Source organism: Tamandua tetradactyla, chromosome 10 (assembly GCF_023851605.1).
Source record: "Tamandua tetradactyla isolate mTamTet1 chromosome 10, mTamTet1.pri, whole genome shotgun sequence".
Lineage (NCBI taxonomy): Eukaryota > Metazoa > Chordata > Mammalia > Pilosa > Myrmecophagidae > Tamandua > Tamandua tetradactyla.
In genome coordinates this window covers 93,564,233-93,579,126 of record NC_135336.1, presented here as the reverse complement: position 1 = coordinate 93,579,126, position 14,894 = coordinate 93,564,233, and the positions used below count along the sequence as shown (strand labels likewise).

At 37.6% G+C, this 14,894-nt stretch overlaps 1 protein-coding gene across 3 annotated transcripts in view; it reads right to left on the bottom strand.

Moving 5' to 3' along the window:
* Positions 1 to 2,372: 2,372 nt before the first annotated feature.
* LOC143648621 (interferon alpha/beta receptor 1-like) overlaps positions 2,373 to 14,894 on the bottom strand; it is a 30,202-nt gene continuing 17,680 nt past the window's right edge. For 2 of the 3 annotated variants that reach the window (XM_077118869.1, XM_077118870.1), the window contains exons 6-11: positions 14,016 to 14,130; positions 10,047 to 10,246; positions 9,786 to 9,940; positions 7,349 to 7,499; positions 6,623 to 6,768; positions 2,373 to 5,392 (exon numbers count right to left, since the gene is read on the bottom strand). In XM_077118869.1, the coding sequence (XP_076974984.1) occupies positions 5,165 to 5,392; positions 6,623 to 6,768; positions 7,349 to 7,499; positions 9,786 to 9,940; positions 10,047 to 10,246; positions 14,016 to 14,130 (995 nt within the window). In that variant the 3' untranslated portion in view covers positions 2,373 to 5,164. Of the gene's footprint in view, positions 5,393 to 6,622; positions 6,769 to 7,348; positions 7,500 to 9,785; positions 9,941 to 10,046; positions 10,265 to 14,015; positions 14,131 to 14,894 lie in introns of those variants that run through there. The other variant, XM_077118871.1, reaches the window with a different exon arrangement.

Below are 14,894 nucleotides of genomic sequence, written 5' to 3'. Positions count from 1 at the left end.
ATGGGACAGGGCTCCCAGAGTGAGCCAGGACCTGGTATCAAGGGATTGAGAAAACCTTCTTGACCAAAAGGAAGAGAGAAATGAGCCAAAATGAAGTTTCAGTGACTGAGACATTTCAAACAGAGTCGAGGTTATCCTGGAGGTTATTCTTATGCATTATATAGATATCTCTTTTTAGTTTATGGTATATTGGAGTAGTTGGAGGGAAGTACCTGAAACTGTTGAGCTGTGGTCCAGTAGCCTTGATTTCTGAAGTCAATTGTGTAACTATATAGTTTTTGCAGTGTGACCGTGTGATTGTGAAAACCTGTGTCTGATGCTCCTTTTATCCAGGGTATGAACAGATGCGTAAGAAAACATGGATTAAAAAATAAATAACAGGGGGGGTAAAGGGTAAAAAATTGGGTAGCTTGAAATACTAGTTAATGGTCAATGAGAGGGAGGGGTAAGGGGTATCGCTGTATGAGCTTTTTCTTTTCCTTTCTTTTTCTGGAGCAATGCACATGTTCTAAAAATGATCACGGTGATGAGTACCTAACTATGTGACCATATTGTAAGCCACTGATTGATTAAAATGGCCCTATATATTCTCAAAGAACTAAAGGAGAACAAAGAGCTAAAGGATACCAAGAAAATAATAGATGTTCTGGGAGGGTAAGTCAGAGACAAGTTTCCTGGTTTAGCATTTCAGTCTTCCCCTTGAAAGATTGATACCAACATTCAGGCACCCCAGTATGTGCACAGGGGTTAGTCTGCTCCCTCTGGAATAGGGCCAGGGACCTTCAATGGGAGCACAGACCAGCTCCACACCTTGTCGGAAGGCACAGAAGAGGGACCAGCAAGGATGCCAGGAGCTTTGCCTAACATTTATAAAGCTACATTTTCTTGATTGGCCACTCACCCAGCTACTGCAACCCTTTAACTATTTTGGGAGTTTTGAGGTAGATGGCTCTGCTAGTTTTTGCTAGATGTTCAAACATTCTCTGGGGTAATGACCCCGTTTTAATATCTGATGCCGCCATCTTGGTTGATCCCACAGTGGTACTTTGAAGCTTACCATTACTGGGGATGCCCGATAAAGTACAGCACAATCAATTAATGTCAATTTCAGATAAAAATAAATAATTGTTAAGCATACTTATATCCCAAATGTTGTATGGGACATATTTACATTTAATACATTGTTTATCTGAAATTATCAGTGGGGCAGAAATATGAGTTCTGTTTGTGGTAAGTCATGTAGGAACGTTCCATAGGGAATCATGTATTTTTATAGCATAAAATTCATCATCATCTCTTCTTATAAATAAACCACGGTATTCAAAAGTACACAAAAAAGGCACCATCCTATTTGTCAGATATCTAAGGACGAATTCTAATCTTCTGGAAAAATGGACCATCTTTTTTACTATAGAGAGGAAAACATTTTTTTTATCCATTCAATTTGCCTGCTGATTTCTTCCTCTACGATGGGTCTAGAAAATTTTTGTGGAGAAGGATGTTAGAGTCACAGTGAGACATATACTTTTACTATTTCCGCTCCCTTCTCAAGCCCTTCTTCCAAGTCAGTATATCTGCTCTGCCAACTTTTTCTATTCTCTGTCCTTATCATTAATTCCCACTTCTTCCTCCTCAAGACAGCCTCACCTAGAATGAGTTCTAAGTAGGGACAGAAACACAACAATAGGAAACTGGCACATCCTTTGCATGAAAGATGGTATCAAACTTTCTCTTCTTGCCCTCCCCTCAGACGAAGTAAAATTTTCTACCAATCTAAACACATAAATCCCCAGACCTGTAATTCTGTGATCACTTGAAACCCCTCAAAAAAAGTAGTGATGTTTGCTACTACATTCAGTAAGAGGGCCTGTCTTCGGCATCAGAGATGAATTTATTTATTAATATTGGCTTCCTAGTCAACTTGGAAAAAGAATTTGACAAAGCTTATTAAAAAGGACAAATCTCAAAGGGTTTCCAGTTTGAATATAAATCGTATCCAACGTCACAGTCAAATGTGTCTGGCTGGCAGGAGTTATCTATTTCGGTGTGGGATGGAGCAGCCTCCTTAAAATGAAATTAAAGCAGTTTAGTTCAAGAAAGGAAGGGGCATGTGATACACTACAAGCTTTCACCTAAGGCTATCCTCCGGCCAAGTCTTAGGTTGAGGGAGTGAAAAAGCAAAAAGCAAGCACACAAGCCACTTCTAAGCTCTGTGGGCCAGGGAATACAGCAATGGCTCCTTCAGGACCCTCAATCCTGGCAGTGGAACATCTGGCACAGGCAATAGACCCTCTATTACGAATACCTTTTGAAGGCATCAGTGGCAGCACCTTTGTTTAAAAATGTATTAAGCACAATAAAAAAATAAGAAATTTTAGACCCAGTGTTTATTTATACAAAATTGTTTACAGCAGTAAGGTTTAAGACAAAAATACAAACAAAAGATGTAAGCTGACTGCATAAAAACTCTGAAAACAGGATTATGTCCTTCCACATCCAATAAAACATACAAACATAGTCAGAAATACTGCACTTGATTCCAGTTAAATGTCATTCATTCAATAATATTTTCTGCAACTTCTACAGGCGAAGTATTGCACAAAGTCCCTTCTTTCACACAGCTTACGTTCTAGTAGGGGGAAGACAAAGAACAAACCAGACAAAATAAATAGAGAACATGACAAGTAGTCAGAGGCTATGGGGAAGTGGGAAGAAAGGAAGCTTCTCTGTACACCCCCAAATTCGTAAGCACATCCCGGGATGGGTTAAAGGTCCTAGCTTAGGAAAAGATACAAACTCTAAATTAGATTTTTAAATTACTTTTATAGGCTGCAAATTCTGGCAAGACTCTAAAGTTTATAGTTCTGAGCAGCATTTAAAATATTCTAATTAGAAACGACACTGTGAATACTCTGTGGCCACACTAATAAAACAAAGCCCGTGCGGATGCATACGTCTTACTATTTATACACATATATACTACATGGTATTTAATATATATATCAATACAACTACTTATGGCTGTAATGATATAAGCCTACCAAATCAAGTCTTAGGTTGTATCCAGCCTTTCTAAGAACCATCAATATTGTGATTCTGAAACAGTTCACTGAGTCCTCAGTGTATGGTATTTTCAAATAAACCATTTTTCAGAAAAAGTACATCAAGAGTAAGCACATACTGCTTAAGCAACATGTGGACTTAAGAATGAAATAAGGCTGCCTTCATGTCTAGAAGACAAGGAGAGTCAATAAATAAATCTGCATTTTGCTGCTACTGTTCTTGTGTACTTGTTCCTGAAACAGATGGTCTTAGAAATTGAAAACATACATTCCCAAAAGTTAGGGAGGGATCTAACAATTTCACTGGTGTCTTTCAGTTGCAATGTCTGTTAAAGGCATTGCTTCTTTTGTCCAGCTTAAAGAAGCTCTTTACCGTAGGAAATCTAGGGCCTGAAGCAGTGCATAGGCCCATTCTACTGGCACAGTATGAAAGCCGAGGGTGGCCGTGGGTCATGACATATTTCTAATCACTTTAAGGCAAATTCTGTAGGTGACAGGGTTTTTATAAACCCGAGGTCAGGCCAGAAGATCTTCTCTAAACCAAAGGCCTCCGGTCAGAAATATCAGAGGGTAAGCGTGTTCCGGGTCACTCTGGGGATCCTCCAGCAGATAATTCTCTCTCCTAGGAGACCCCTGAGCCTCCTTGATAGATAGCCCATTATTCTCTGCTAGAATGACTCAGATAGCTGGGACTACAGGTCCAGGAGACCACATGGCATTATGTGCATGCTTGCACGTTCTTAGTGTACCTGCCCTCCCGAGGGCAGCTGATTTCAACCTTTTCTTCCATGAGGTCAAACCTGTGACCTCAGCAGAAATTAGAAGCAAGACCAGCCTCAGGTTACAGACACTTGCCAGCATGTCCTCTGTGTCTGCACTGGTCCCTCCAACAACTGGAGTTGAGAATTTTGCCCCAGATGCCACACCATAACTCTCAAGACTTTCTTTTTAATAGGACATTTAAAAATAATCCCAAGTATCAAGTAATTTAAAAATATGCTATGGTGCCCTTTGAAAGTATTATATAACTTTTAAAAATAGATTTTTCTCTCTAGGTATATTTTTCACCTTACCTTGACATTAAATAAGCTGCACTTTCTTGAGTACATACAGGATGAGCAAAAGGGGTATTTCAACAGAGCTAGGCAGTACAAAGAAGTTAGTCTGGTATTCAAAATGACACAGATAAGCCATAAAAACAAAAAATCCCATAGTATGGGAATAATTAAGAGCTGATGTACACATATTTTTCCTGCTGAAGTATTTTACTTTTTACTCTATTTTATTATGAGCATGTTCTGGTCCCATGTCTTCTTGTAAACATTATGACTAACCTCTCTATGCTCCCATATCTTAAAAAAATAGTAGCAGCTTTCCTAATTAGATAGTTACCTATTTATTTCCCATTAACTTTAATGACTGCAAATTCTAAACGGAAGCTTTTGTTCTGTTACTAATCAGGAAATTGCAATGCATAGAAAAAGCACACCTAGCTTTAATACTAACCCATGGAAGGAGTAGGTAACTGTGAGGCAGGACCCTATGGTTCTTGGGATTAATAGATAAAGGCTTAGAGAGCTTTTAAGGATCATTTTTTGGGCATCGAGGGCTGTTTTCTAGGGTAAGCCACTTTTCAGAAAACCAAGTGATGATGGTATCCAAGCTTCCCTAAATAAATTTCCTAAGGGCCTACCTCATGTCAAATAAAAGACTGAATTTCACAGTATCTCCCCCAAAATAATGAAATAAAATACTGGGAATGGAGACTGAAGAGGTGACACATGTGGTAGGAACACATGATAGCAGCTGACAGGGACATAAATATCCTCCTTAGCCACAAAAAATGACCAGCACCGTGTACTTATACATCAGGGGAAAGAGGAGTGCCCCTCAACTTATTTCATCAAAGGCAGGTCCAAAGACTTTACGAATGGCAATGAAGGTAGAAAAATTGTTAAATGTTTACCGATATTTTTAGGACCTATGATATGAAGAATTCTTTTTATAGTTACTGAGAGGAGTAAGGAGCTCAGCCTTCCACAGCAAAATTCTCATCAATCTGCATGATATTTAGACTTCATTTCTGGTCACATGGTCTCCCTTCATAGAAGAAGTTGTTCACTTGTTTTATCTTCACTGTTTTCATCCTCATTAGAATAGTTTCCTGAGTCTCGACTAGTTTGCGAATTGTATTTTTTGTGATCTTCATCAATTTGAGGAGTCTCTTCTTCTGCATCAATAGTGCTTGTATTTTCAATTATAAAACATCTTTCGGTTTGTTCCTCAGAAGTGAAAAGGAGTAGATTCTTTAGTGGGTTTTCAGACAAATACTAATTTTGAAACGGGAAAGAAAAGAAACAGTTTAAAATAGTAAAAAACAGTTTTTCGGTTCTAATACTTCTAACTTCTTATGCTCATTATTTAGAAAATCTATTCTTTGCAATGCATATTGAAACATCAGCGAAGAGCATACCAACTGCATTATTTCTAGAAGTCATCATTAGTGGGCTCACTTACATTTTACTATCTTTTTGGTGACTACATCAAGAGTACACGAGAAAGGTGCCCTGTGCTACCAGGGGCAGGTGGTGGAAGAGCATGGGAGAGGAGGGGAAGGAGAGAGCACTGGGATTACAGATATTTTATTTTGAAATAATTTTTGTTTTTTAAATCCAACCCACGAATATCCAAAAGAAACACGTGATGGATTTTTTTCCTCCTCAACCACAAATAATTTAGCTGTTGTAACTAGTTTACTGTTCCATTAAAAAAATAATTATAACTATTAAGAGTATACAAGAATATTTAAAAACTCAGGGTTATTATGAGTTAAATAGTTAATAACAACGGAGCATTTTTACAGGGCTGAGCCTTCTCCAGCACTGAGCCTTACTTCTCACAACTCTACGGGACAGCTATTAATGGCCCCGTTCTGCAGCCGGGCTATCTGCTCAAGTACTCTAAAATGACATGCTCAGGGTCGCCGAACAATACATATTACAGCTGGTCAGCAGAACTCCTGGTTCTTGAGACCTCCAGAGCCTCACCTTGAAGCTTTAGCGCCTATCACACAAGCTGAGCAACATGACACAGGTCCTAGGGGAACCTGTTACTCCCCAGGCAGAGGTTCCATGCTTAGGCTTCAGCACTTAGTGCTTTCACTAAACATGCTAACCTCACAGAAGGGCCAAGCAAAAAAACTGTCGGATTATGAAAACAAACACCGTATTTTTAGAGTTCATTTTCTGTTATTTCATCCATAGGATATACTTTCTACACTGACAATGTTTTAGTCTTTTGATATGTTGTGAAGACTCACCCAGGCTTTAAATGCTAAAAGAAATGCTACAGTAGCTAAAGTGTCAGAAAAATAGCAGGTTAGGGACAAATCTTATCATTCCATGCTATTACATTAAATACCTGTTTCTAAAGTTAATATACTGAAACTCTAAAAAAAAAAAATACCCAAATCAGTCTGTATTATTCTGGGGATATCAAGATAACATATATTCTGTTGAAATCAGTTACACTTCCTGTTGGTTTTAAGAAAAATAACATACCTCATCTATACTGGAAGGAGGTGTACATGATGGAAAGAACACATATTTGATACATTTCAAGAGGCTCTTCACAGCATAAATGACAAATGGGGAGGAAAAAAATGTAACACAAATTCCAATTATAATCCAGATTATGGAGGTATTTCCTAAAAATAAATACATGATGTTTAGTATCAATACGCGTCTTGACACCCAAATGCTTTAACAATGCTGACAGCGTGTATGAAAGACTAGCCAGGTGAAAGGAAATAAAAACATCTATCGAATAACAACTTTACGTACAACTTATTCTCTAGCACTTCTACAACATAAAATTTACAAAATTAAAAAAAACTGTATGATTAAGGATATCCTACTCAACACAAGAAGCTGTAAAATGTGAGACTACAACTATTCCTACATAAATTTACATTTTGAACTAAGTGATTTTTAATACATTAAAAAAATTAAGTCCTATTAAATGCTAAACCCCAATAATGAAAGGAAATTATGTGGCAAGTGGATGAAATATAAAACATTCAAAAAAAATGAACTGAGTACAGCATTAAAAATATTTTCTTAAAACTAAAGATTCTAGCTTGATGTTTGATTCATAAAGTTCATTAAGAAAACAGTTTATGTGTATATTTGCAGAAAATAAATATTTTACAATTAATTTTCAAGTGTTAAATTTCTATTAAGGTGAGTTACATTTAAAAAAGATAAGACATAAAGAAAGATTCTGACCTTGTTTTGTTTTCTCACATACAGTATCACTAAAAACACTGCTTTTATTCCATTTTTCAAATTCAACAAGTGCTCTGGCTTTGACACAATACACAGTCAGTGGTTGCAAGTTCGGAAGAGTGAAATCAGTTTTACTCTCTAGCATTTTGCTCTACAAAAAATAACGAAATCATTGATAAAAGTTTAGTCACCTCATGAGTAATCAGATAGGAAATGTCTATTTTCTGAATTCCTTAAATATTCAATCTAAGATTGGCCTCTCACACTTATATGTGCTTAAGAAACAACTTGTGTTAGATAACACTTAAAACCAAATCAGCAAATTAAAAATGGTGCTGCTCAAAAAGCACATGATATATTCCTAAGACAACTCGACTTTCTGCTGGTTGGGTTTAACCGCAACTGTTTTTGTTTTTTTTTTTAACTCTGGGTAGTGGATAAGAAGAGTTAAGAGGAGGGTACAGGCCTGTGTTCAGGCACCACTGCCATGTGAGCTTAGGTGAATAGTTTAGTCTCAGGGCCTCACTGCCTGATCTATAAAATGAGGATAATCACTGGTCCTGCTGGTACTGGTCAGCTACTACCACAACGACATTGTGTAACAAAACCATCCCAACAGTCGTGGCTCAAAACAATAACTATTTCTTTTCTTCATTCATGAGTCTCCAGTTTGGCTGGGGCAGCTCTCATGAAGGCTGTGGGCCAGGTTTTGATATGCTCCACCAGTCTTGTTCTACTAGGATCAGAGATTATCGAGAGGAAGTTTTTTCCCCTGGCAAATGGCAGAAGTACAAGTGCCAAGCCAAACGACACAAGCACTTTGCATTTAAGGATGGCTCACAGCACATCCACCCCGTTCCACTGATTAAAGCAAGTTCCAAGGACAAGCCCAGCATCAGTGAGGCAGGGAAGAATGCTCTATCCCTAATATTTGCCCATCAATAATTTATTCTATTATACCATTTCGGTAGGTTTGTTTTCAAGAATGACTGAGACAAATCATGTAAAATGCTTAGCATAGTACTTGACAAATAGTAAGTATTCAATAAATATTGCTTGTTATTATTCTAATTATTTATGTATTAGCCTACACAGGATAGAACAGTAAACAAAATTTACTGAATTTTTACCATTTGTCAAGCAATGTGCCAGGTATTCTCATTTTTGTTACCTCATTTAAACCTTATAAACATCCTTTTGAAAACTGTAGGTACTATATCACTGCCATGCCACAGATATTACTTTATATCACTCTATATCGCTTTAGAGAAGGGGAAACAAAGTCTTAGGCACCTACCTAAGGTTACATTAATATCACAGCTTGATATGCCAATTTAGGTTTGTCTGATTCAAGTACAACTGAAAACTGATCCTAACTCCAAACGGGCTGAATCAAGCTGTGGTTATAGTATACTCAGGTCATTATAATGAAAGCAGACAAGTCACTGGAATTTGCTTAGATTTCCAACAGAAAATGAAGTGAGGTTACAGAATTCACCAACTCAAATGCAAAAGATTTTTAAAAGTTGATTTCTTAATTTTGTATTCCACAAGAGAAAAGAGATCTAGGAACCAGGCAGATTATCTGATGGTCTATAATATCTTTGTCAGTGTTTTTTTTTTTTCTTACATGGACAGGCACTGGGAATCGAACCTGGATCTCCAGCATGGCAGGCGAGAATTCTACCTGCTAAGCCACTGTCGCACCACCCTGTCAGGTTTTTTTTGAATTTTAGTGTTTGGACCAGTATTTCTCATCACTTTTTTCATTATTGTTCCCCGAGGAATATTTTTTAGGTAATTTTTTTTTTCTAATCACTCTACCACAATGAGCTCTGGAGGTTCACAAACCATTGCAATATTGAAGATTTCTTTTGTATTCTAAGAACTGGTTTTTGCCCCCGTTTAAGTGATACTGCTCCTACTGAAAATGTAGGACTTGGACTGTGGTTCAATTGGGGTCATTTGCCCCCAAGGGGACCTCAGACAACGTATGGAGACATATTTGGTTCTAACAACTGGGAGGGGGTGCTACAAGCATCCAGGGGGTAGAAGCCAGAGATGCTGCTAAATTTCCCACAATACAACAGGACAGACCCCACATCAGAGAATTATCTGGTCCCATATGTCAACAGTACTGAAGTTGAGAAACCTGGTCTTAATGAATACCTAGGAAACATGCTTAAAATGCAAATTCTTGGGTTCTCACCCCAGCAATTCAGACTCAGTGGAACAGGGCTCAAGAATCTACTTTACTGGGGGGCTTGGAACAGATGATCCACAACTCCTCCACACAAAACCTAAATACAAATGTCATTCATATATCTGAGTTAATCACATAGTCTTAAGAACTTATCTAAAACCATAACTTAAGGCTTTGCTTATTCAAATCAAAATTGTTGTAATTCTAAATGACAAATACAGTGTTTTCTTTTACCTCAGCAGTTGATGTGTTTTCCCAAAAAACAATTTCATATATTGTTGGGTAATACTGGTTCACAGATGTGTTTTCTGACTCTTTTGGACCACTGAGATAGATATGCAGGGAACTGTTAATGGATTTCACGTTGATGACTGGAGGTAGTACGACAGCTAGAAAAAAATTGTAGTAGACAGTGTTCAACTTAGACCAGAAACAATTTTTAAAGCTTGTACCAAACTGGAGAATTACAGTCTCAAGTAAACACTAGTTGCTTACCTAGTTTATCAGTATCAAACTTTTTCTCTTCAGACCAAAGAGATGTGTTATTCCCATTAGATGCTTGTACACGGAGGAAGTAAATTCCTTTTGGGAAAATATCCCGAGGAAAGATACACTGGGTAGTTTTGGTGTTTTTACATTCAGGTATTTGTTTCCATTTATTTGAACGGTTCCAAAAAAACTTTTTAAAATAAGCCCTTCAAGGAAAAAAAATCCTTTTTAAATTAAAAAAAAAAATTAATTAAAAAGCTTTAAATGTTTTGAATTTAAACATTAATTCAGTAAACATTTATTGAGAATATATAATATGTTAGACACTCTGCTAGGGGCTAAGGGAACAGAAATAAGCAGTCCCCACCCTCAAGAGAGTCGCAATCCACTGGAAGAAATGTATCGAATACAATAGAAAATCAGAGATTACCTCCAGGGTGTGATAAAACAGTGGTGTACTAGAGCTGGCTGTTGCACCAGCTTATAAAAACTGGCAGTTAAATTTTCAGGAATGCTGTTAATAAAGTCTTTACTGAATATTAAATTTCTTAAACTTACAAATAAATAAGTTACATTAAAAAACAAAGGTAACGAGTACTTAAAATTCATCTTGTCCTCATCTAATCATCAACTATGCTCTTGTGATTATTTACGTCCATGTATCTACATGGTGTGTAAACATATATAACGGAGTGCTACTGCACCTTTTTTTCCAACTCCAGGGTCATGTTCAGTGACATCATGTTAGTATACTGAAACAGACCTTGGTGGGAGTATTTAAATCAGAATAAAATCAACAAACACTACAAACAGGGCTTTTCCCTTCAGAAAAGTCAGTAGTTAAACATATAATGGCACAATACAAGGATAAGTGCTATAGAAGAGATATAAATCAAAGTGTTATGAGAACAAATCTAACCAGAGAATGGGTACCTAACTGACCCTAGCAAGGGTAAGTAACTTGCTCAGAAACCAACAGCTAAAATCATCTCAGCCCAAGGCTGTGACTGTTCCCCTGCCTCTGGAGTTCAGTACATCACACACAGTGCAGTCCCAGATGTCTTCTTTAGATACAGACTTTACGTTACCTACTCCACCCCACATTCCCAATGCCTACAGGATAGTCTGAGGCTAAGCCTAAGTTTACCCCAACCTTATTTAACCTTCTCTCTCATTGTGCCCCTCCTCCCCAAATACTCTGCTACTCTAGAAGCAGGTCTACGCTCTGTGGTAGGTAAAATTCTAAGATGGCATCCGAGAGTCCTGCCCCCAGCATACACATCCTGCTTCGTCCTCTCCCCTTGACTGCAGGGAGGATTTGTAAATAGGATGGATGTCAGTCCTGTCGTGGTTAGGATTTCTTCTATGACAAAAGTGAAGAGATTTTATGAATGTAATTATGTTCACGTTGAGTTAATCAAATGGGAGATTAACCTGGGCGGACCTGACCTAGTAAGGCAAGTCCTTTAAAAGAGGGTCCAGACCTCCCACAGGACCTAAGACACCCCCACCCCACTCCACAGGAGACCACTGTCATCAGCCAGCCTCTGCTCCTCCACTGAACCATGAATATAAATGCGGTTGTATCAGAGGACACGCAACAGAACTCAGTGGAAGGCAGAACTCAGGCACGGGAGAAGTACAATACGGAGAAGAAGTCTGGCCCATTTCAGGAAGGCATGCAACAGGAAGCACACTCCCACCTTGCGCTGCATCGTGCAGAGGAAGTCCAGTAGCCAGCAACATGAAATCAAGCACTTCGTTTACTTCTACCTGAGCCAAGCAGTTATTCCTCTGTTCAAAACTGGTTAAAGCATGACTGTGCCATTCACCCAGTGAGCCATCCAAAAACAAGGAAAACAAGGACTGCAGCCTAAACTCCAAATAGTAGAGGCTGAAATCCTCATCCTCGTGAAGGGAACACCTAGATCTCTGAACTTTATTGTGTTTCTTTGTATAGGGCATTCTCTATATTTTGTGCTTACAAAGCAATTAGCAAAACAGCATATATAATTATATTTAATTTCTATGCCATACCTCTCCCTTGCCCTATGCTTTTTCTTTCAACAAAATAAATCTGTTCGAGATGTGTATAGGGGGAAAAAAAAAAGAGGGTCTAGAGGTCCAAAATGTTCCCCTGATGGCTTTGAAGAAGTAAGCCATAATGAATTCTATCGTTCTAAGAAATGAACTTTGCCAACAGCCTTATGAGCTTGAGGGAGGACCCGAGCTTTGGGTGAGACCCCAGGCCTTCCTGACACCTTGAATGCAGTTTGTAAGACACTGGATATGAGAACCTGAACAGAGGACCCAGATAAGCCACACCTGGACTCCTAAACCCTGGAAACTAAACTGTGAGATAATAAATGGGTGTAACTGTGAGATAATAAATGGGTGTACCTGTAAGCTATGAAGTTTGTGGCAATTTGTTACACAACAGTAGAAAACAAATACACTCTGACCTAATTTTAAATCTCTTCATATTGCCAAGTTTGTCTGTGTCTAGGATGCTGTCCCTCATCTATTAAAACCAAATTCAATAATCAAGGCTTTGTTCACATCTCATCTGCTCCCCTAACTGGCCTCTTTGGTCTATCCAGCCCCTATCCATATTTTCAATCTCTATAATCCTCAGAAATACCATTCCTCAATCCTAAATCACACTGTGCTGTGCAATGTCAACTAACTGCCTCATATTTCTAGAGCCATGTGTTCTATTATATCTATGTTTACATCTCCTCCAGTGCTTTGTAGAGTGTGGTAGGTCCCCAAGAAAGTTAATATACAAATGAAAATGAGTCCAGCCATCGGAAAGACCAATCTTTCTCCTTTCTGTGGTTGGTTCTCTTATTTAACATGGTTCTGAAAGTGAAGTATGCACAAAAGATTAATTTCTTGGTAAGTTCGTAAGTTCATGTGTGACTATATATGCAAACACACACACACATGGACACACATTGTGGGACATGTATTCACATGAATCATTCCCATCCTAAAATCCATCCTTGATTCAAAACTAACACAAAAGGATGGAGAGAAGGCAATCACGGCACAGTCGGCTTCCCTTCCCCCATCCCTTTTCTGTTTCCTTTTATCCTTTCTTTTCATTCTTCCTTTCTTGACTTAGCTGCATTTTCCTTTGGTCCCTCCACTCCTGTCTTCAATATATATCTTTCTTTTCTAGCTCTTTTCTTTCCATAACCCATTTCTCCTTCCACTTGAATTTCCTCTTCTCTTTACTTATCCCCTACAATTTACCAACCAACACAAACTATATCCAGATCACTTTCATTTACATGGCACACAGACTTTATCCACATTTGGCTAGTATCTACTCAGTCAGCCAGATGGAGAACAGTTCTCTTCAACCTTCTTTAATTTCCTACTGACGTAATAACTAAAATATTTGTCAAAACCACTAAAATAATAAAGAAAATTGAAAGGCTAATATTTTGAATTGAACAAGTAAGAATGAATGCAAAGACTCATGGAAGAACTGCATTCTGAAGAAAAGATTAGATTAAAGAGTCAAGTATTTTAGATTAGGGAAATATACAACCAACTACTTACATGGTTTTCTTAAAAGAGCTGGTAAGTACCTTAGATATTATCAGAATACCCTCACTTTACACAAATGAAGAAATTGAGACCCAGAGACATTATGTGATTATCTTTGTACCATCCAGCTAGTGGTTGGCAAAGTTGGGACCAGTATTCAATCTCCCGAGTCTCTAATGATTACAAACACCTTTCAATCTGTCACGGTGCAAGGAACTGTGGGGGACTGAAGTGAAATGAAAAGATACTCAAAATAATGAAAATAAAGCAGGGAAAAGGAAATGTATAAAAGGGAATTTACTGGGCGGGCCAAGGTGGCTCAGCAGGCAGAGTTCTCGCCTGCTATGCCGGAGACCTGGGTTTGATTCCCGGTGCCTGCCCGTGCAAAAAAGAAAGCAGGAAAAAAAGGGAACTTACTGAAGCCACTGAACTTGAAACGTCGTATTTTCATATGAGTAATCCCATTTAAGAACATAGTTCTGATTTTCGACATCAACTTCTACATTTTCCGGTGGAGGCAATTTATTTTCAACTAGAAGCCAAAAAATACACAAAAAAAACATATATTTTTACTCAAGTGAGATAATATATGGTAAGAATTTCTAACAGCAGTGACAAGAAGATAAAACATTTACATTTTCTCTTCATAACGTAATAGTCAAATAAGTTTATACTGTATATTCATACTATATAGTTATTCAAAAGAATGCGACACATCTATATGCACTGACACAGAAAGACATCCTCAATATCTTAGGTTTAAAAAAAAAAACAAGTTGTAAAATATGTCTGCTATGATCCTATTTTTTATTTAAAAATAAAAACCAAAAATCTTGGTAACAGTCCAGAAAAAGGGATAGAAAATATACACAAACTGTTAGCAATATTTATCTCTGGTAAAAGGAACTGAGGACGAAGGATGGAAGAGCAAAGGAAAAATTTACTTTAAACCTTTCAGTATTGTTTGATTTTAAAAATAACACATACTGCATTTAAAATTAAAATAATAAACAAACCCTAGTTCCTAGTCTTGACACTGATCACTGGCAAAATGTTACAGACTAACATATCCGAACGCTTTCATATCCTAACAATATTACAACACTGATAAAGGTATACTTTATAGAAGACTGTTCTATTAGCAACTACTTCCCCGTTTTGTGGATTCTGAACAAATAAAAGCAGTTTCTGTCATTACAAAATATTTGTACTATTAAGTAAAATTAATTTTCATTACCATTTATTTCAGAAAAAATTCCCAAATAACAATTTTGGCTTATGCAAATACTGTTATAA